The sequence below is a fragment of the Sardina pilchardus genome, chromosome 22, assembly GCF_963854185.1.
Source record: "Sardina pilchardus chromosome 22, fSarPil1.1, whole genome shotgun sequence".
In the NCBI taxonomy this organism is placed as follows: Eukaryota; Metazoa; Chordata; class Actinopteri; order Clupeiformes; family Clupeidae; genus Sardina; species Sardina pilchardus.
Genome location: NC_085015.1, coordinates 5,031,035 through 5,053,927, shown reverse-complemented (window position 1 = coordinate 5,053,927; position 22,893 = coordinate 5,031,035). Strand labels below are relative to the sequence as shown.

The 22,893-nt window shown below is 43.5% G+C and overlaps 1 protein-coding gene across 2 annotated transcripts in view; it reads left to right on the top strand.

Annotated features, from left to right (window-relative positions):
• The first annotated feature begins 1,023 nt into the window (after window positions 1-1,023).
• The window catches only part of LOC134070006 (ATP-binding cassette sub-family C member 12-like), a 32,963-nt gene continuing 11,093 nt past the window's right edge, over window positions 1,024-22,893 (top strand). For both annotated transcript variants that reach the window (XM_062526189.1, XM_062526188.1), the window contains exons 1-19: window positions 1,024-1,113; window positions 2,076-2,237; window positions 2,381-2,527; window positions 4,270-4,417; window positions 6,799-7,035; window positions 7,227-7,403; window positions 8,048-8,195; window positions 9,845-9,993; window positions 10,327-10,434; window positions 11,739-11,915; window positions 13,995-14,066; window positions 17,264-17,388; window positions 17,538-17,610; window positions 17,843-18,046; window positions 19,769-19,903; window positions 20,305-20,368; window positions 21,226-21,288; window positions 21,825-21,914; window positions 22,240-22,343. In XM_062526189.1, the coding sequence (XP_062382173.1) occupies window positions 2,212-2,237; window positions 2,381-2,527; window positions 4,270-4,417; window positions 6,799-7,035; window positions 7,227-7,403; window positions 8,048-8,195; window positions 9,845-9,993; window positions 10,327-10,434; window positions 11,739-11,915; window positions 13,995-14,066; window positions 17,264-17,388; window positions 17,538-17,610; window positions 17,843-18,046; window positions 19,769-19,903; window positions 20,305-20,368; window positions 21,226-21,288; window positions 21,825-21,914; window positions 22,240-22,343 (2,247 nt within the window). In that variant the 5' untranslated portion in view covers window positions 1,024-1,113; window positions 2,076-2,211. The remainder of the gene's footprint in view (window positions 1,114-2,075; window positions 2,238-2,380; window positions 2,528-4,269; window positions 4,418-6,798; window positions 7,036-7,226; window positions 7,404-8,047; window positions 8,196-9,844; window positions 9,994-10,326; window positions 10,435-11,738; window positions 11,916-13,994; window positions 14,067-17,263; window positions 17,389-17,537; window positions 17,611-17,842; window positions 18,047-19,768; window positions 19,904-20,304; window positions 20,369-21,225; window positions 21,289-21,824; window positions 21,915-22,239; window positions 22,344-22,893) is intronic.

Here is a 22,893-nt window from a genome sequence, read left to right as displayed (position 1 = left end):
GTGACACAAGCGAACCACTTTACGGCCATAGACCTAAAAGAAGGTTCAGCTTCACGACGGTCGTAATCGGTCGTGATTGTCGCGAGCATCCATGAGCTAAATGCTAGCATGTTACAGGGAAAACGGCCCATCCTATGAAAAGCAGAAAGGACATGAGTGACTTTTTATTTCATTTCCAGTGGAAAACCTATACTCAGGTAGCTACTACGACAATGTACATTAAGAAATGAAGTTATCAACTGTGAAAAAAACGAGTTCTAGCCGCTTAGCCCCATAGACCACAATTCATTTATCACTTGCTCGGCAACGCCCCCAGCGGAATTTCAACAGATTGCATGAACAATCCGGTACAATGGAGTTAATAGGAAGTGGACCGGCTCTCCCTAAAGGGGCTCTGCTCCCGTGAACAAACAATGGCGGCACTTCCGGGAACTATTCCATTGAGAATGAATGAATATAATACGACTTTTCTACATGACTTATAGTCGTGTGCATAATAATGCATTTTCATTGAGTAATGTATATGTATGTGGAAATGCAGTTTATAGTAATTTTCATTGAGTATTCACCGTAAATATTAATGCGATCGCTGCTGTCAATCCCGTAGTAAACCAGGGACTGAGGGAACTACTGAGTCGACCCACTAACCACGTGACCGCTCTAATCTGGCTTTAACATGGAAGTCAACGGCTGTCGCAACTTTGAGATATCGATGGCTTTGAGAAAATCGTTTGGCTGCCTTGGCATCAGCCTATGCGTCGAGCAGGAAATTCATCAACCAGACCTACCTGTCCACCAGGTCACCTTCGTGAATGTGCTACAGGGAGTAGCCTAGCCCACGGTGGTCTTTTCGCCCGATTTTTAAACGGACTCTCGCCCATGAGGCATTTTTCGTAGCTTTTATTTACTAGTAGCTAGTTTTATCGAAATTTAAACGTTTTACCAATGGTAATGACTTTGGACAGGTTAAGTTGTCTTAGGTGCTCCACAGTAGGCCTTTGAGCGAAATAGTTTATTTATTTATTTATTTATTTTTAATCACTCAGTGGAATTAATTGGAGACCGAGTTTGTCGTCCCCCATTATTGTGGAGAGAGCATTCGGTTGTCTCAAGGTAAGACACTGGTATGAACACTGTATGTGTTACCGAATTATATGAAATAGCACAACGTGTTTGATGGTTTAAGTTAATTTCATTCTTTTTTTTTTATTGCTATTATTGAGGGGTGTTTACGGAGCCCGCGAAGGGTTAGGGTGGGGATGTATTTAAAGATACTTTTGCGTTCCCTCGCAAGCCATAGGCTGTATTTGAGGCAAATTGCGGCAGCCATGGGGTCAGACCTGGTTTTGTGAACTGTAAGTAAAATCAACTGGTTTCATAGTGATATCTGCGTATTAACTCTATTGACATGTAGCATCTCGCCTAAATATTCAACACAGGGTCATTGCATCTCAGATTTGCTTCCAAATGTTACCACATAAAGAGCCATTAAGTAACCATTTAAACTACCTTACCATTTGAACATGGTAGCCCCCCCCCCCCTGATTTTTGCCACATTTGCGTGGTCATCTAAATCTGCAGCAAAGTTCAGAAGTTATTATCTCAAAAAGTGTTCAAGTTAAGTTAAAGACTTCATATTTTCTGTGAATAATGTTTTACTACCCATAGATACCTATAGATCCCACATGTAGCCTACATGTAAGCCATATGTGTTGATACTGACTGTTATAATCTTGTGAAACCAGATTTATATATATATATATTATATATATATATATATATATATATATATATATATATATATTGGTTTATTAGGCTACAACAATTAGCTTTTTTTGTGCTATTATTTCATGATTTCATAACATTCAATCTTGTCTTACTCCTAAGCACCAGATGTTTATGTGTTATAGGCCTACTGTTAAACATTTATTTTTTTATTTACTTGCTGGGTGATGAGCTAATCAAATATTACCTGTATTTCCTGAATGAATTGCAGATGTCACTATTTATTGCCACTAGATGTCACAAATTTGGTGACATTAGCAATTTATCGTTGTAATACCACTATTATTCAGGCTATTTACTGGCCCAGAGGAGCTGCCTTCACTGAGGGAACTTGTGAAGAAGACCCCCCACCCACCCCGTCACCTGTCACCTGTCACCTGTCACCCGTCACCTAGCCATCATCGATACTCCAGTAGCTTATAGACCATGATGCCTTTCTGCCTCTCATCAGGGTAGGTACACACACACACACACATGCACACACATGTACAAACTTAACTAGACATCATGCTTTGGATGTGTAATGTTCGGATTAGAGACTTGGTGTGTGTGTGTGTGTGTGTGTGTCTGTGTCTCTGTCTGTCTGTCTCTCCAGGTCCCACCCGTTGGACAAAGCAGGGTTCTTCTCTCTTGGTTCATTTGCCTGGATGACGGCCATGATATGGAGAATTTTCCAGAACCGACTGGACCGAAGCTCTCTGGTTCTCTCACCGCACGATGGAGCCAGCGCCAACGGGAACCGGTCCGTTCACTTGCACTCTACCCTCTCAGAACCGACTAAACCCACTCAGAACCGATCACACCCACTCGGCCAGCACAATGCCTTGTTGAATACATATTAAAACCGCTCCATCTGTTCATAAAAATCTTGTTGATCTTGACACCCGCAATTGGTTTGCGGAGAGAATGTGCAGAACTGAGCAACAGTCTTATTTTGTACCGCTATGTGAAGCATTCAAGTGAAACTGAATGTACCTGATTTAAGTTATTAAAGGGAAACTATGCAGATTTGGCGATTTCATCGCTGGTTTCGCTTTCGGTTTTCATTTTCGCTCGTATTAGGCTTGCAGATGTCTCTGCAGAGCTTTCCCTACAGCTTTAGTGTGTATTTTTAGGCTTGCAGGTTTCTCTGCAGAGCTTCCCCTATAGCTTTAGCGTGTATTTTTTGCAACACTCCTCAATCGGTCAGTCTGCCTTTTCATGAGCATGATTGTGAGGCTGGAGATGGTGGCACAAACTTGCATGCATGGATTTTCCGCTCAGAGGCACTATACACTAATCCAGCGAAACACGGAAGTAACACAGCGCCGCCATTACTGCGTGGCTGGCTGCTAAGAAATTAGCCCCTTGGTTCCATAGGCGGCTGTTGCAGAGGTTAGCTGTCATTAATACACGTCTTAATACCTTATGTTGTTAATAAATTACCTTCATCGGTAAGTTTTGGCACAGTCTGACATCATTGATCCAATGTTCCCTTTCACCTGACATTTTCTTTCATGAGCGGGATCTCTTGTTAGACATTCTCTGACAGGATGCTTTCATTGAAAAGCACAGGCAAGTGTCACTCGTCATACTCGCAGGCACGCAGTAATGGCGATATTCAAGATGGCAGCGCCCATAAAGTTCGCGCTGGATTAGTGTATAGTCCTAGCCTGGGTGCAGCCGAACTTTAGCTCCGCCCACATTATTTTTCAGCAGGGAAGTTGGGTCTGGCATTTCTCCGTTGAGCTGGCACTATTCGCTGTACAGATCGTACAAATCTACAAAAAGTATTTTACAGATGGAATCATGGATATCTCATTTAGTTATTCAGTAAATCAGAAAATACTACCAGCCTTTAAAGAAAATACATTTTCGCCATGTTCTTTGGAATAAACTGTCATAAATCAGGCTAAGGGTAATATAGAACCGACTAAACCCAACCAGAACCAGCCCAATCCAATCAGAACCGACTAAACCCAACCAGAACCAACCCAATCCAATCAGAACAGACTAAACCCAATCAGAACTGACTCAATCCAATCAGAACCGACTAAACCCAACTAGAACCAGCCCAATCCAATCAGAACCGACTAAACCCAACCAGAACCAACCCAATCCAATCAGAACCGACTAACCCCAATCAGAACTGACTCAATCCAATCAGAACCAACTAAACCCACTTAGCCAGCACAATGCCTTATTGAATTCATCTGTTTATAAAAATCTTGTTGAAATTGTACAAGTGTACATTTTTTTGCAGAGAGAATGTGCAGAACTGAGCAATGGTCATATGTTGTACCGCTTTGCGGTACATCTAGTTTCACTTGAATGCTTCAGATTGAAGTTAATAAATAAGATCTGTAAATAAATAAAATGTGTTCCATTAATAATAAATGATATATGGAACAATAATATCCCATTGACGAGTATAAATTGAGACTTTTTTGGGGTTGCAATATTGTGTGTGTGTGTGTGTGTGTGTGTGTGTGTGTGTGTGTTCAGGATGGAGCAGTTGTGGCAGGAGGAGGTGTCTCGTGTGGGCCTGGAGAAGGCGTCTCTGGGGAGGGTGGTGATGCGCTTCCAGAAGACCCGCCTCTTCCTCAGTGCCATCACCTGCATCCTGCTGGCAGGGTTCACGTTCATTGGACCGGTACGTCCTTACAGCGCCCCCCCCCCCCCCCCCACACACACACACACACACACACACACACACACACACGGAGACTGTCCCATTCTTACCCCTCACTTTAATTAACCCTGTCTAAGTTGTAAGCCTCAAGATTGTGAGTCCTGTGATTGTTAGGCTGGTTGATGATGTTCTTTGTATTGTATCGTCTAGTGTCTAAAGGCCTAAACACACCAACCCGATAATTGGCCGTCGGGCAGTCGGGGGCGGCAGAGACGGTTTATAAAGCGAGACAAGTCATATGAGGGTCAATTCCGGTTACCCTGTGACGTAGTGCCACTCCCATTTAGGAGGCAAACGGGAGAAATAAACCTTATCTCGGATTATGACCATTCCCTTAGCCCTACATTCAGCAATGCAAGTAACGAACCCATATTCTACAAGGCACACGTCTTTCTAACATTCCCACATTGAAATCGTATTTTCCAGCGTGATAATACATAGCAAAGTAACTTTGTTCACGACCTGTCCCTCCTGACCTGACCTGTCTCCGCTAATTGCGCAGGCCACCTGTTATCAACGGCACACTGCTTCTGCTGCTTCTACACTGGTCTAAACCGATTACTCGTCACTGACCACGCCCAGATAGGAGGCGGAAGTGGGCACCATTTCATTCCATTGAAAACCCCCTTTATGACTCATCTTCCTTACTATTGACCCATCCCACGTGACGTCAGAGCAAAAGTAAGAGCCATTTTGGACATGAACTACCAGTAGTCTACCACGGCTAACACGCGGAAACAATTAAAAGGATAATCGAAAGGAATAGAACAACAGCGTCCTTTGGTAGCCTCAAAGTAACAATAAAGTTATCAACACATATCTTTGACATGTAATTTGCGAAACTCAACATCAGGCCCATTCTAGTGCTGCATGGACTTGCTGATGGCCTTGGCTCATATTCAGTGAGGTGACGTTTTATGCAAGCATTGAGGCTTTAATCGTCTGCTTCGTGAGCGCAAGTTTGTCTTTATATTTTTTAATACTGTATGTGATAGAGATTTCTGGCATGCGTGTTTGCGTTTGCAAGATCAATCGCATGTCCGCGGGCAAAGCTTTCGAGAGCGAACACAATTTGACTAAATTCAGCTCTCCTCTGAACTGAATAGACTAGGATTTCTCACATGCATAAGTGGAATCGAACATGGTCAACTTGTTAATGCTATGTTAATACCAGTGACGAGGCGTAAGGGACATTTCCGAGGAAGCCAAGTGACGAATACGTATTTAGTTGTTTGTTGTTTGTTGTTCACTTATCGAAGTGTAAAGTCCCCTCCGCCTGCGGCGTCGGGTCCTTATTACCACTTCGAACGTGCATTATTTTCCTATAAACGCACGGCGCGTCGTTGATTATCCCTACTCTAACCTACAGACCATGTAAAACACATAACAGACTGGACGAGGGTCATTGGTAACTGCAACACACACGCACTGTCTCTCTCTCTCCCTCCCTCACACATCTCCACACAAAGAAAGAATGCACAAAACAGTCCTGTATTTACAATAGTGATTGTCGGACAAGATAGGGCCTTAGCTCCCGGGAGAAAATGCCACTGGTTGATACTAACTTGTTTCAGTGTGCGACATGCAGTTCGTTAAATGTGAATGTAAACAAACCTTAGCTGTAATAACATGGCGACCACCGGCTCCAGGGACGATCCCTCTGCTCACCCTGTAAATGCCCTACTTCGCTGGACAGTGAAGGTGTTTTCTGCATTTTTATTATACTCGTTTTTCATTTACGTTTTCTCGTCCATTGCATTCAAACTTCAGTCCACTACATGTCCAAAATGGCAGCCGCTCTTACTAAGGTCACGTGAGTGGGATGGGTCAATACAATCTTTGGGGGCGGTGTGTTCAGTCGCACTTTTTTGACCGACCAGGGGAGACGAGAGCCCGACTGATAGTCCGACTGCTTTTCTGCCGACGGTCGGCTGGTCGGGTTAGTGTGTTTTAGACCTTAAGGTGTTGTATCGTCTTGGCCTGCAAAACTATTCACTGTCTTGGACTGTAATATATTTTAAGGGAAGTACCCCTAAAAAAACTCAGAGAGAATCTGCCCCATTCTTCCCCCTGATAACCCCCTCACGCGGGGAAACTGCCCTACAGTAGCCCGTGTCTGCCTGGAAAGGTTCTGCCCCCTGATGATCCTTACTTCCCCATTTTCCACATACAGTAATCTGTTGGTTCAAATATGCCGTTATCCAATCACTCAAATCAGTTCAGTTCAAAAAGCTTTACTGACATGACCATTCACATTCACCTATGTGCAATGTGCATTCTATCCGTCTGTCTATCTGTCTATCTGGCTATCTGGCTATCTATCTCTCTATCTCACTCCCCAGGCTGTGTTGGTGTATGAGATCCTGAAGTATGTGGAGACTCCAGGTCACCTCTCTCTGAGTTACGGTTTGGGAATGTGCTTCGCCCTCTTCATCTCAGAGCTCAGCAAAACCTTCTTGTACACGTTGGTATATGCCATCAGCCTGCGCACGGCTACACGCGTCAAAGGAGCGCTCTCCACGCTCGTCTTCAGGAAGATCATCAACATGCGCATCATCACCAGTGTGTCTGTGGGACAGGTTAGACACACACGCACACACACACACACACACACACACACACACACACACACATATATATATATCACACACACACACAGGCAGACATGGTAAACAAGGAAGGTCATTGACAAACTGACAGGTCTACATGGCTCACATACTTCGTCTAGACTCTAGACTTTTTCTTAAACATTTTGTGTGTCATTCTGTAGGTCATTAACGTGTTGACGACAGATAGCCAACGGATGTTTGATGCGGTGGCGTTCGCCCCCTTTATGCTGTTCGGTCCACCAGCATCACTTCTGCTCAGCATCTTCTACAGCTGCTATGTTCTTGGATACACCGCCCTCATTGGAATCTCTGTCTACCTGGTCGCTATGTCTGCACAGGTACTCTCACTCACTCTCACTCTCTCTCTTCTCTCTCTCTTTCTCTCTCTCTCTCATATATATACATATATATATATATATATATATATATATTTATACAACAGTTAGGTCCGGTTGAACGATTTAGCAATATCTGATTGGACGAGACGCGTTCTATCAGTGGTGATATTAACCGATATCACCACTGGTGACTCTTCACAGCTAATTATCACTCCGTGATGGTTGATTCTTCGCTTTGATAACCAGAGACGGCATTCCGTGTTCTTTGACTTAGCAGTTGCATAGCAACCTCAAGCGTTCTGAGCTAGGCCTACTTCGCATAGCGGAGGAACTGGGATAAATAAAACGATGGCAAACAATAATTATCCTTCCTAAAAATGCACTAGGGAACTATATAAGCATTATCGCACGAGTGGGAGTGGTGTTGTTGGCCAATATCATCACGGCTGTAGTTACCTACGGCACTCAGCCTTCGGCTTTGTGCCTGCGGCGAACCACAGCCGTGGCGATATTGGCCAACAACACCACTCCCACTCGTGCGATAATGCTTATATATATATATATATATATATATATATAGTATACAGTCTGTCTATCTATCTACTTTTTCACCAAGTTTCTCTTGATGATTCGTTGGGCTGTAGTTCTGGTTTAACAGGGTGATAAACATGTTCCGGAGTGAAGTTGCCGTGGTAACGGATAGCCGAGTGCACATCATGAACGAGGTTCTCAATTGCATCAAGCTCATCAAGATGTACGCCTGGGAGGAGTCCTTCCAGAAGAAGATTGCAGGTGCCAAGATTCGTTTACTGTACAACGACTATCATGTAACAGGGACCATATCGAAGAAATGTATTTTGCTCATGGTAACTTGTAGGGGTGTAACAATATCTAACAATATTGATCCAAATTTCAGCCGAACTTCGATGTCTCTTCGGGGATGCTAAAACAATCATATTATCATTCATGCTATTTCATGTTTCACTATGTTCACGTCTATGTTCACAGTGTTTCCCACACATAGACTAATTTGTGGCGGTGCGCCACAGATTCAGCACTGGCCGTCACATATTGTGTTTCGTTATTCCTATTTATTTATTTATTTATTAACGCTATTGAAAAGCATTCGCTAAGCTGAATTTCCTTTCCCTGCTCTCCCTCTCTATCACTCACACGTCTGTCTCTCATACACACACACACGTGCACACACACAGGCCCTCCCCTCCGTGCACACTGCGTCTGTCTCCATGAAAACCAACGAGATCATCCCTGGAAGCGTAGTCGCACTGATGCACCTGACGCTGCTCGGGTGGAAGCAGGGCTGTAGTACTCGAGTCCGGTTTTTTATGGTCTTGGACTTGTCTCGGACTCGCTGGTATCTGACTTGGACTTGTCTCGGTCTCGGCCTCGGCCACTGGTCTTGCCAAATATGGCTCTTGGTCTTGACCGAGTCCATTCTTGTCTTTGTCGAGAGTGAAGCTATTGTAATTTAGTTGCTCAAATGCTCAGTACTAGTACCTAGCAGTCTTGACTCGGTCTACCGGTCTTGACTCGGACTCGAGTCTTTTGGACTCGGTCTGTCTTGGACTTGAACCTCTTTGGACTCGGTCTTGACTTGGTCTCGACCGGTCCTGGTCTTGGACTTGTCTTGGACTCGACAAAGGTACATAATGTATAAATGATTACATAATGTGTGTGCGTTTCAAATAAAGTCAAGCTTTACATCTTGTTCAAAAACTTCAATTTCAAAATCATTCACATTATTTTGAAAGGAGAATGATAAAAAGGCGATGCAATGAAAAATATGTGTGCACCCCCTCAGTCAGACATGGGGCGACCACCATACATTGCCTTTTAATCTGTGGGAAACACTGGTTCATGTCTGTTCTGTTTGGTAACATGCAGTAGGAACAAACTCTAAGCCAAGTTCGTAGTTTGAAAATTCAGAAAAGTCGCTCACAGCAAAACTGAATATAAGGCAATTAAAGTAAACAACAGAAGAAATTATAGTGATATAATCAAAAAAGGAGAATAGGATCAAGGATGTAGCATCAGTTGCAAAGTCATGTTGGTTTAAAGAATATTTGAAGACCAGACCTTATTGAACACAGTATACAACTGACGAAGAGTGATGCTTACTAGTGTTCCCACTCAGTCAAATGTCAAATTCCACGATCCTCTGAACTGGGCTTGGCCCCGTGAAAGGAACTCTGAATGCTTCAGTATTAACCAAAAGATTTTGGACAATTCCATGCTCCCAACTTTGTGGGAACAGTTTGGGGATGGCCACTTCCTGTTCCAACATGACTGTACATGTGCCTCAGAAGGGGCCCTAGTACTGAGCCTTGAGGCACTCCATAATTTAGTCTGAGATCCTGAAGAGATGAACTAGAACCACCCAGTTTTAGTCACTTCTAAATTGTTTGTGTGTGTGTGTGTAGATGTCCGTAAAGAAGAGAGAAGCCTTCTCCAGAAGGCTGGTTATGTGCAGAGTCTAAACAATGCTAACACAACCATTGTCTCCGCCCTGGCCACCATCCTCATGTTTGTCATTCATACACACCTCGGACTTCCTCTGAACTCCTCCACGGTCAGTCTCTCTCTCTCTTTCTCTGGATTTTTCTCTGTATAAGACCCTTCCTCCTCTTTGTCATTCTCTTTCTCTCTTCTTTCACTCTCTCTTTATTTCTCATTTTTGTCTTTTTTCCCTGTTTTTAGAATAAAGATCTGATATGTTTTCTATAGCTGGGTTTCTTTCCAACAACTGAAATATGTGTTCAAATCTTAGAGCATAATTTCAAAATGTTGGATGGATATCTGATCTGATGTTGTAGGCCTAACTGTGAAGGACTTGGAGTGCAGAAGCTGTGCAAAGGTTTGTCCAGGAATATGTCTGACTCCTCTTCTCTATTCTTCTCTGCAGGCTTTCACCACCATTGGCATCTTTAATTCAATGAATTTCTTTCTGAGCTTTCTGCCGTTGATTGTCAAAAGTGTGGCTGAAGCCATTGTGTCTCTCGCACGTCTCAAGGTGTGTATTACGTTTGTGTGTGTGTTAGTGTTATAATACTTATTTATTTGTGTGTGTGAATAGCAAAAAATATCCCTAACCCTTTTAAAGATGTCCCCTGACTCTTGCTATATATAACATACAGGATAGCCTGGCTAGCGCCACCACTTCTCAATGAGACATGGTCTGGGAAACAAACATTAATTTTCTCGTATTTGACGAATGCCCAGATCCGTTTATTGGGCGCCACGGATGTCTATCAAATGCGTCAAGTGCATAGCTCATCATCGTCTTGCTTTTGCCCCTGTTCTGTGATTGGTCCCCTATCTGAGGCAAAAAATTAGGGTGGTAGTTTCCAGGCTGCCTTAGCAGCATGAATCAAATCGCACGCAAGGCAGCATGGAAATGCCCAGGCTACATAGCATAGGCGATTAGGTGAAAAGAATAGGTTGCTGCACTTTGTGTCTGTCTGCCTCTTAGGTCTAAATAGCAGCGTGTTTCGTGAAGGTGTCTGGGGCCGGATTAAAAATAGACCGAGAATCAACGTTCGATGCTGAGAATGATGTAGGCAGGTATCAGAACTATACAACCATGAGGGGGCGCTAATTCTCCCTAAATGGACCATTTATTCTCCAGCGTAATTATAAGGTTGTAACCGGGCTTGTGGAATAACATCTGATCACTTCATCGACTGATCTACTGTAATATCCGGACTATAAGCCGCACCTGAATATAAGCCTCACCAGCAAAATGTAGGGAAAAAAACAAATGTGTACATATACAAGCTGCCCTGGACTATAAGCCGCAGGTGTTAGACCGTAACCTGTAATATCCATAGGTTAAGAAGCCCACCTAGTGGCCGTTAGCGGTGAAGACACACAGATTAGCCGCACTGTTGTATAAGCCGCAGGGTTCAAAGCATGGGAAAAAAGCCGCGGCTTATAGTCCGGAAATGACGGGTAAGTTGCAATCCTTCTGTATTAACATCACAGAACAAAGTAAAATGCTCTGTTGATTAATTTAATCACCCTTTAAATGCAAATATTTGGAAGGAACAAATATCTGGTTACATTGTGTTATCCATTTGTATACGAATAACGTTTTCTGAAGTATCGTGTGTGTGTGTGTGTGTGTGTGCGCGCGTGTGCACATGCTTGTGTGTGTACGTATGATGTAAGTATGTATGATGCATATATGATTTGTGTGTGAGTATGTGTGTGTACACATGATGTAAGTATATATGATTTATGACGTGTGTGTGTGTGTGTGTGTGTGTGTGTGTGTGTGTGTGTGTGTGTGTGTGTGTGTGTGTGTGTGTTCTTCAGGAGCTGCTGTTGCAGCAGAACCCTGAGTCCTATCTGACCCGGAGGAAGGGGCTGGGAGCGGCTCTGGTGATGGAGAACGCCTCCTTCTCCTGGACCTCACCTGAGACCACACACAAAAACACACACACCTCAGAGAACAAACCCACCCTCAGAAACATCAGCTTCACCCTGTCCAAGGTGTGTGTGTGTGTGTGTGTCAAATGTGTGCATTAGTGTCTGTTGTGTGTAGCTATGTGAGTATTTATGTAATCTAGATTATGACCAGGCAATTATTACATAACCAACTGAGCCAATTATGGAGTCTGAAATAATGGTACTTTGGGGTTAACTGTAACCATTTTTGAGGCCGTTTAAAACGTGCATCAAATCACACAATTTGGTCGTTTTGGGTGTCGTAGCGTGTAATAAAGGTCGTCAACAATCAAATGGACTACTTTTAAAATTAATTTGAAGAGTTTAAGAGGAGAGTTTTTGGTTTTCTTCTAACTTGGGTAAGCAGGAGGATAGAATTTAGCAATTGCTGCCAACATAGGCTAGCCTACTGTCAAAAACATCCTTGTGTGCGGATGACGGTCTGATTCAAGCAGGAGGGTAGAATTTGGCGAATTTGGCGAATTTGGTGGCAGCTGCTGCCAAAATACTGTGGGGGAAAAACTACCCTTGCGGTTTTGACACCACATAATAAACTCAACAAGGTAGCCCAGGTGCTGGCGAGCCGTACCTCTGCGGACCTGGTTTCTCCACACTATACTTTTGCCCCCGCCGCAATCGCTGCCAATCCTTCTTCTCCTCCTCTTCAGATGAAGAAATAAAAAAGAACGAGTCGATTTGACAATTACAACTTTTCTTACAATCCCTCCAACAGGCCACCGCCAACAAGACAGGCTCAGCAGCCTCATACTGTAGCCTACTACTGCATGTGTTGCTACGGGACCCGACGTCAGCGGATAGGCTACTATGAGCGCGATTGGCAAGACAACTAGAAATTCTTCTTTTAAACTCTTAAAACGAATGAAAAAAGTAGTCAGTTTGATCGTCGACAACCTTTATTACAACCCACGACACCCAAAACGACCACATTGTGCGATTTGGTGCGTTTTCAACAGCCTCAGAAAATGGTTACAGTTAACCCCAAAGTACCGAAATAATTTTTCGTAATCATTTCAGCAATTTTATATAATTACAACAAATTATTCCGCAGACTTCTATAAGATATCTACAACTTCTTCAGTGCATACAGTACAAAGGGTTTATGTATTAGTTTATATGTTTATGAGTTTATAAATGTACCAAAATCCATAGCAGTGAGCCCTTCACCTTTGTATGCAGTTCATAGTAGCTTTGCCGGATATATTAAGCATGTTTGTTGCACGCTCCCCAAAACACTTACATTTGGTAATTTTACAGACACTTTTATATAAAGTGACTTACATATAGCAATTATATTACAATGGCCATTGTGTCGGAGCAACCCAGAGTTAAGTGCCTTTCTCGAATGCGCTTAAAGGGATAATCCGGAGTGAAATGCACTTTAGATAAATTTTTCGGACTTTTGGGAGTACATACGTTGAGTTGACACCAAAATCATGTAATTCGGATGTATTTTGAGAAAGTTCGAGTTCACCGTTTTTAGCCAAAACTCGTTAGCCTGTAAGTGACCGGGGCAAGTCCTTTCGCCGCTACAAAACGCTATTTTTATACCTCTTCTACTGTTCCAAACAACACTGTGAGTAGAGGGTCCCTAAAGCCAAACCGAAGTATCCCCACGTCTTTATGTGGTCGGATAGAGAGTCCAGAATGAATTTAATCGAGTCAGTACCTTCCGGAAATGTCGCTGCTGCAGCTGCGCAACGCTTTAACAAGACTTTACTAACATTTCCGGAAAGGTACTGACTCGATTAAATTGAATTAAATTAAATAACTCGAGTTTTGGCTAAAAACGGTGAACTCGAACTTTCTCAAAATACATCCGAATTACATGATTTTGGTGTCAACTCAACGTATGTACTCCCAATAGTCCGAAAAATGTATCTAAAGTGCATTTCACTCCGGATTATCCCTTTTAAGAAGACAATTGAAAAGTTGGGTCAAAGTTTTGGAATGCACAAATGTTCAGGCTACTGCATGCTAGTCCAGCTCCTTACCCACTAGGCTACTACGGCCCCAAACATCCCTGTTGCACACTCAGTGACCTCAGTAGCATTGGGTTGTGTGATAAAACTGCACATAGTGTAAATGATCTCCTGCTTTCTCCAGGGAAATCTGCTAGGAGTTTGTGGAAATGTGGGCTGTGGAAAAACATCTCTCATATCCAGCATCCTAGAACAGGTAAACACACATGATGCAGTAGATCACAAACATGTGCAATGCATACAATTAAATACAGCATACATACTTTTAACACTAGAAGCGCCAAGCGCCGGTCATTTGACCGCTGACGCGTATTCCTAGAAGCGCCGTGTGGGTTTAACCTAGATATACCTAGAACTGCCGGGCTGCGGTCATTTGACCGCAGCGATTACAAAAAAAAAAAATCTTTTCACTCGATTAAATTCCAGGACCCTACGTTCACGACTTTTCCTAAATACGCGTGTTTTGTCACCCAGAATTTTTACATGATCGAAAGCACACCGGTACAAGCTAGTTTAGAGCTATTTTGCGCTCATTATGTGACAACACTATGTTGTCTCGCGTTCGGCCATGTTTGTCCAGGCTGCTATTCTCTTTTCTCACAGCAGATGTCGCAAGGGTTTCCTGACAGTCGGGCATGAGAATAATATTTTACCATAAAACATATAGTTTATATATGTGCAATATGTATTATATGTGATTTATTTTAATAACTATTTTTCATTTACATGGCATAGTCTATGGAGGCGATTTACAGTGGTAAAATGCGAGTTTGTTTTGAAAACGTTGCGACGTTCAATTAGGCAGGCCTACATGTGTAAAACATATTTTCAGCTGAAATTCGTCCGTCGTAGCCTATTTATGTACGTAGGGCGCGTATGCCTACGTACATTCATAGTTGTATATCTTATCTTCTATTTGTATGGAGTGAGATAGCTGTCAATATATTCGTGTCATAGATTTGATGCACGTTCGTAGCCTATTTGTCTGTAGTCGTGCATAAAATAAATATTTGTGAGTTCTCAAATGAGTCCAGTCGTGCATAAAATATATTGTGTGTATTTTATCCATCAGAATACGGATGGGAAAAAAATACGAATTCAAAAATTACAAGTAGGGCCTACGAAATCAAACTTTACAGGTAGGCTTTCATTTCTGAGTAGCCTAGGCCTACGACTTCGCACAAGTGACTGAACTGTCAAAATACGTCATCGCCACACAACCACTCTCATTGTCGTTGGTGGATGTAAAGAGCAACACCAGGACGGCCCTCTTTTATATTCCAGATTTTGCTGAGAGCATGACTGAGACATTACTTGTTTGCTGGACTCGTTGAGTTACGTTGCTGCGTAGTACGAACGGCAAGTGGCGCAGCGTTAACTTCCCTGACTGCGACGCTGGAGACCCGTGTTCACATCCTGCCAGTGACGTAATATTATAGTTCATTGACTGAATTCACTGACCGTTTTTGAACGTCGACGAACAATTATTTTTTGTTAATGTTTTTTAATAACAAGCTCTCTGAAATTTGTGTACCATTAACGAAAAATAATTTCGCCAGCCAATAATTTTCTAAGCCAAATTGAGCCGCCATCTGACAAACTTTGGCTAAGCCAGTTAGACTTTTTGCATCTAAAAATAATTATATCAGAGACACACGCGAAAAATAAACGCGAGCCTATAAACGATTCCCACTGGATACACTATATTGTGCTCGTTGCTACGATAGGCTACAGGACTCTGTTGCATGTTCTGTAGACATGAAGTGGCAACTAAAGCCATCATCAGCCATGAAAACTTCAGCCAGCCGTTATTCTCAAAGCAAATGGCTTCGGGCTACATACACTGTCCATTGCAAACATAGCCTATTTGAAACCGATCATTCCCCCTCCCCCATACACGTCTAACCAGTTCACTGAGGGGGGTGGGGGTCGTTTTGCTACGTGTGGACATGGTCTAGGCTACAGACATCACTGTGGCATTGACAAATGCCTCCCCACCCCCACTGCATGGCTGTAGGCTGGCTGTTTGTTGTTTACATGCAACTCGTGGAAGAATGCGCAATCATGTTTCATCGCGCGTTTTAGAATGTTCGAATTCGCCAGCGTGCGTGTAGGCCTAGTTGTGTGAATAGAGAAGAATATAATATACTTTATTGATGCCTTGCTCAAAAGTACTTCTGCCACAGCCTACCCAGGTCGGGGATCGAACCAGCAACTCTTTGATGTAAGGGCAGATGCTCTAACCAGTGGGCTACGGCTTTGTCCCTTCATTACGTTAATGTGTGTCTCAATCCATAATCACGAATTCACATAGAAGTTAGCTTAAATTGTAGAAACAATAGGGCTATAGCTGTTTTTCAGCAGACATCGAAACATAGCCTACACATTCGCAAAACGGAGAATATCTTTTTCACTCATAATTTTTAATTAGCCTAGGCTACTTCTCGCGCCTATGCCTGCTCAGCATTTCTGCTCTCTCTATCTCCCTCCCTCCGAGGTAGCTAGACCCTAGATGCTTCTCCCTAAATGAATGAACATTGTCTTAGAAAGTAGCTGCGGTAGCCTGTAAAATGCGGCATGAAATCCTGGCTACTGTGTAATTGAAACCAGACTAGGTTAGCCTAGGCTCTTTGTTCGGTCCGGTCATTTTCGGCGGCGCGAACATAGCTACCTATTAAATGAATAGAAGTGTATTTGGGGAGTGAATTAGAACTAGCCACCCATTCATTTTAGAGCTTAGATTATCTGCCCAAACCCGAACTGCGGGTTACGGATCTCGAGATCCAACGGTGTTGGGTCGACATTTTTCATCCTTCCCCTCCCGTTGGCTCCTAATCACAGAACGTATGCCTCCGTTTTAAAATAGCCAAGATGTCTAAGTAGGCTAGCATACAAAATGTAAAAACGAAATATAAAAAATGAAATACTATGAAAAAGTTGAAAGTCAAGTTTGCTCAAGGTTTGTTCAAGAACTCCTCCAGAGTTTTTTCCTCAAACAACACAAATCAACACAAATAAATGAACAGATAACTCAAACATGCTGTAGGCCTATGTCATAATGAAACAACCACAGACAACACAGTCTGACAAATGTATTCAAACGATTTGATTCGTGCACGAAGCGCCATCTAGCTGTCATTATGTGTAAGTAACAGCCTCCCAGTCTAAGGACTCAGCGGTCTTTTGACCGCCTCGCCGCGCTTTAAGTAGTTCACAACAGCACGGCGCTTCTAGTAGGTCGTCAAAGCGGTCAAATGACCGGGGCGCGGCGCTTCTAGGTATAAGTGGGTCAGAGGGGCGAGGCGCTTCTAGTGTTAATACAGTTGTGTGTGTGTGTGTGTGTGTGTGTGTGTGTGTGTGTGTGTGTGCGGGTATCTGTTTGTGTGTCCATAGATGCACCTACTGAAGGGTTCAGTGATGGCGGACGGGGCGTTTGCCTACGTTTCCCAGGAGGCCTGGATCTTCCACGGATCTGTGAAGGACAACATCCTCATGGGAGAGCCTTTCAACCAGCAAAGGTAACACACACACACACACACACACACACACACACACACACACACACACACACCCACACATTGCTAGCTGGGCAGTGACCAGTGTGTGTGTGTGTGTGTGTGTGTGTGTGTGTGTGTGTGTGTGTGTGCATGGGTGTTTTCCTTCACAGGTATAGTGAAGTAATCAGGGCATGTTCCCTTGAGTCAGACTTGGCCATACTCCCCTACGGTGACGAGACTGAGGTGAGTGGTGTATCTGTATCTGTGTGTGTGTGTGTGTGTGTGTTAGGGCTGTGCATTGGCAATCTGGTGATGTGATGCATATCGCAGTACATGTATATACAGTATAGCCAAATAAAATATTGCGATATTCAATATTTTTTATATTTTGTCACTTTGTGTCGTGTGTGTGTGTGTGTGTGTGTGTGTGTGTGTGTGTGTGTGTGTGTGTGTGTATTTATTGATCTTTGCTCAGATTGGTGAGCGTGGACTGAACCTGTCGGGCGGTCAGAAGCAGCGGATCAGTCTGGCCCGAGCGCTCTACTCAAACCGGGACATCTACCTGCTGGACGACCCGCTGTCTGCATTGGACGCTCATGTTGGCAAACACATCTTCAAGGAGTGTGTGAAAAAGGCCCTGAAGGGCAAATCGGTCATCCTGGTCACTCACCAGTTACAGGTAACACAGGGTCTTGGAGTGATACAGTTATGAACAAAATGATTCATGCCCCTGGCAAATATTTATTTCATGTCTTTTCTCTTGACCAACATGTTTGTTCTGACTGAAAATGGTACTGCCACATGCAATACATGGAATCAGGGAAAAAAAACATTTTTCAAATAACAACTTTCAAAATCTTTATTTCCATGTCTCCACAGTGATTGTAGACAGCACTTTTTTTTTAGCAGAAATTAGGGATTTGATGCAGGGATGATTCTTTGACTCTCTGGCTAACTCTCTGGCCACTTTTGTACGGATTGAGGTCTCAACTCTTGGCTGGGCCACTGTAAAATGTTGATTAATGGACATTATTCCCATCCCTGCTCTTCCTGGATCCGCCTCAATAAAGTAACCTTCAGCCATGTTCTAGGTGAACTATAGCTTGGGTGAACCCAGATGGATTTGAATCTGAATTCAGTTTCTGAATCACCAACATACAGGAATGTGTATTTTATTTGAAGTTGAGTGAAAACTACATTTTGAACTATGGTTACATATGTAACCGCGGTTCTCTGAGTTTCGAATGACAGCGCTTTAAGCACCTGGATGTCCTTCACACCTCTTGTGGAGGTCGAGTGTTCAAGTCACCTGTGAACTGGGTAGCGTCTGCCCTGTGCCCTACCACACTCTTGCACCTTCTCGCATTAGTAGGTTGAGAGAGTTACAAACATTTTTCGGCATCATTAGGAGTCTTGCTACCCAGAGGTGTTGGAACTGCGAATATTGCCCTCAGGAAGGCTGTGATTAGTGACAGTTAAATACGTACCTGTGATGGACATCCAGTTGCTTAAAGCAGCACAACCTCTGGCGGTGAGGAGAATCGAAAGAGAACCTTTCTTTACGAGAGAGATTTGTTTGTTGCACTTCTTGAAGCTATTTGATGAATGTTAACACACCAATTTAAGGTTTTTTTACTGCTGGTTGCTCCCCTGGAAGTCGTAAAACAGGATGTTTAGAAACTGGTGTCAATAGGATCCTTTCCAGAAGGACCTGCACAGCCAATTCAAATTTGAGAACAGGTCCGTCAGGGTTCACTCTGGCCAGGTTTCAAAAAGAGGAACAACAGAATGTTCTCTGGCATTAGCCTAGAAATCTAGACGCACCCTAGCGGGATGGTCTAGGGTCGCACCGTTGAGGCCAAGCCTGCGCTAGGCACAAGGCCAGCCTAGCCAATCAGAACGCTGTGTACAGAGGCCGAGAGCTCGCCTTAGCTCACCTTCGGCTTCCGATATTGACGCCAGCCAGGGGGCTGGACCATGCTTCCTCGTTCGACGAGTTGGGTATGAGACCGTGTTGCACAACCATAGAGAAAAACAAAAGATGGATGAGGCTAACGAAGTGCGCTCGTTTAGCTTTGCAAGAGTTAGACTTGGGCTTTTCTTTGAAGGTTGAGCAGAAAGAAGCACTCAAGTCATTCGTTTTAAAGAAGGATGTATTTGCCGTTTTGCCGACTGGCTACGATTGGTCACAAATGCTGGCCTATTACGTGCAGAGGCAGTTTGAAAGACAACTGTTAATCCCACCCACAGGCTTCAGCTCTGTGAATGGTCCGACCCCAGACTATACATTTCTGTGTAGTTTGGCTTGCCAGGCTACTCTGGCATATTTTTTGAAGATCATTTTTCTCTCCTCTCCTCTACCTCTTGCTTCCTCTCCTCTTCTCTCCTCCTGCTGGTGTAGTACCTGGAGTTCTGTGATGATGTGCTGCTTCTTGAGGATGGTGAGATTAAGGAGGCGGGGACACACACGTCTCTGATGAGGGCTCAGGGACGCTACGCTCAGCTCATCAACAACTTCCAGCTGGAGCAGACGAACGTACGTCACAATCACCCTGAATAAAACCAAATTTATAGTCCAAATGAAAAGTGTTGAGACACTTGGATTAAGTTGGATATACAAAAATGTATGTTGCTTGTGTACCGATGAATGAGACCAATTCTTCCCAGACTTTAGACACTATATGTAAAACAGACCCATACACATTTCCGGCAAATTTGGGATTTGCTCTTAAGGTCCATCTGGCCAAGAGGCCATTGAAGCCCATTTCCAATGTCCATAACATGCAGGCACACAAATACAATCACTAATCCAGCATGGACTTTTCTTGGAAATGAGTAAACAATTGCATGTACTGTAAAACCTTTTGAAAGATTGCTACACTTTTGATTTCTGTGTATTTCTGATTGTTATATATCTTTATAATATGATCTGTAAAGGAGAAGAATGTGGAACTGCAAACAGAACAAGACAAAAACACAAGCAACGGAGAAATCAACCCTGGTATGTCACCCCACCGCCTCAGAATTCTTTATAGAGCTCTCTAGCCTGGCTCTAGTGTTCTGTTGCTTTATAGAGTTGTCTGGAGTCGTTCAGAACTGTATGTAGCTGTCTGTAGACCTACAGAGCTTTCTGTAGCTCTCTTTCTAGTCTACACACGTATACACACACACACACACACACACACACACACACACACACACGCGTACACACACACACTCAGGGCAAAATTCTATCACTCTCTGTCTAGTGTAGTCTCACAGAGCTGTCTGTAGTGGTCTGTTGCTTTAGCCTATAGCTCCGTCTGTAGGTGTACAGAGCTGTCTGTAGTGGTCTGTTGCTTTAGCCTATAGCTCCGTCTGCAGGTGTACAGAGCTGTCTGTAGTGGTCTGTTGCTTTAGCCTATAGCTCCGTCTGCAGGTGTACAGAGCTGTCTGTAGTGGTCTGTTGCTTTAGCCTATAGCTCCGTCTGTAGGTGTACAGAGCTGTCTGTAGTGGTCTGTTGCTTTAGCCTATAGCTCCGTCTGTAGGTGTACAGAGCTGTCTGTAGTGGTCTGTTGCTTTAGCCTATAGCTCCGTCTGTAGGTGTACAGAGCTGTCTGTAGTGGTCTGTTGCTTTAGCCTATAGCTCCGTCTGCAGGTGTACAGAGCTGTCTGTAGTGGTCTGTTGCTTTAGCCTATAGCTCCGTCTGTAGGTGTACAGAGCTGTCTGTAGTGGTCTGTTGCTTTAGCCTATAGCTCCGTCTGTAGGTGTACAGAGCTGTCTGTAGTGGTCTGTTGCTTTATCCTATAGCTCCGTCTGCAGGTGTACAGAGCTGTCTTATAGATGTGAGACTTTCTTTCTCGATGATTTTTTTCAGCTTTTGACATGTCGGATGAAGTGAATGAGGGAGAAGATGCTGGTCATACTCCTGACAAGACAGGTAGAGTGTCTCATGCTCCTTAAACCTTCGAGTCGATGGGATTGTGTGTGTGTGTGTATGTGTGTGTGTGTTGAAAGACTAATATTCTGATACATTTACCAACAAAACTAGATGTGCGCAGCCTTGGGGCAGAAGACGCCAGGTGGTTATAAAGTTAGCCTAATAACCGGCTGCTGGAAGCTACAATCGACATTTTTTTGTATGCCACTGTTGTCTAAATGATGGTAACATCTAATTTCAGAGTTTATTTCAGAGTTTGTCTTTTTGCCGATTTTGGTGTTTTTTTGACAAAGAAATGCATTCCTTTACATTCCTGAACATTCTTTAACCATCGTTATTTCGAATGGTGCTGTTTTCGGCACTACAATTAATTTGAATCTTTTCATGGAGAGTACTGCTTTATGCTGTTCTATGGTGCTTTCTGCCTCTTGGTTGTGTGCGCATGTTTTCGTGATGTTGCATAGAAATCTATGTATAGAAATTGAGGTGTGCGTGCGTGTGTGCTTGCGTGTGTGTGTGTGTGTGTGTGTGCGCAGATTCGGAGCACCAGCTGGTCAAACAGGAAGTCACTCAGAAGGGATCAGTGACATGGCGGATATACCACCAGTACTGCAAAGCTGCAGGAGGTTAGACACACACACACACACACACACACACACACACACACACACACACACACACACACACACAAAGCTGCGGGAGGTTAGACTCCCTCAGACACATCAACCAGTGGTCCCAGGATACCTTCTCAGAAAAACATTACCGGTGCTCTTACAGCTTTTGTACAGTGTTGAAACCCTGGGACTGGGTTCACTCAAGCATTATGCTGTATGATTACTGTAATCATACGACATCCACAAGGCAATGAAATTATCTATTAAGGTTAAACTCTGCTGCTTGTGTGTGTGTGTCCATCTGTCCGTCCGTCCGTCTGTCCGTCCGTCCGTCCAGGTTATATCCTTCTCTCCTTCATCATGCTGATTTTTGTTCTGCTGGTGGGGACGACGGCCTTCAGCAACTGGTGGCTCAGCTACTGGATTGAACAAGGATCAGGGGTACACATACACTCTCACACACACTCACCTAAATACACACACACACTCACACACACACAAACACACACACACACACACACACACACACACACACACACACACACACACTCAGATACATACACACACACACACACACACACACACTCAGATACACTCAGGGCAAATGAACACACATACTCTGTATATACCCCATATTAGAGTTTAGATTCTCAGCCCGAACCAGAGTTCGACCTGAAGCAAGACGATGACAACGTCTAAGCAACACGTTGAAGCTTGTATTTTGGTTTAGAACCAAAGCAGCTTTTGTTTAAATCTACACACCTCTCACTAGTAAAAAATATAAGGTTCATTTATCAGATATGATTTTGAAGTATTAAAACGTAAAAAGTATTTGACAAAAAAGAATGCGTTCAATTGCATACTGTACATAAAATGCTAAAAACACACAGGAGGCACCCAGTCTCACACCCACTTCCATTCTGAACAGATTTTGTCATCCAAACAAATCTACTTGAAAAACGTCAATTGAAAACAGACCACTTATTTTAAA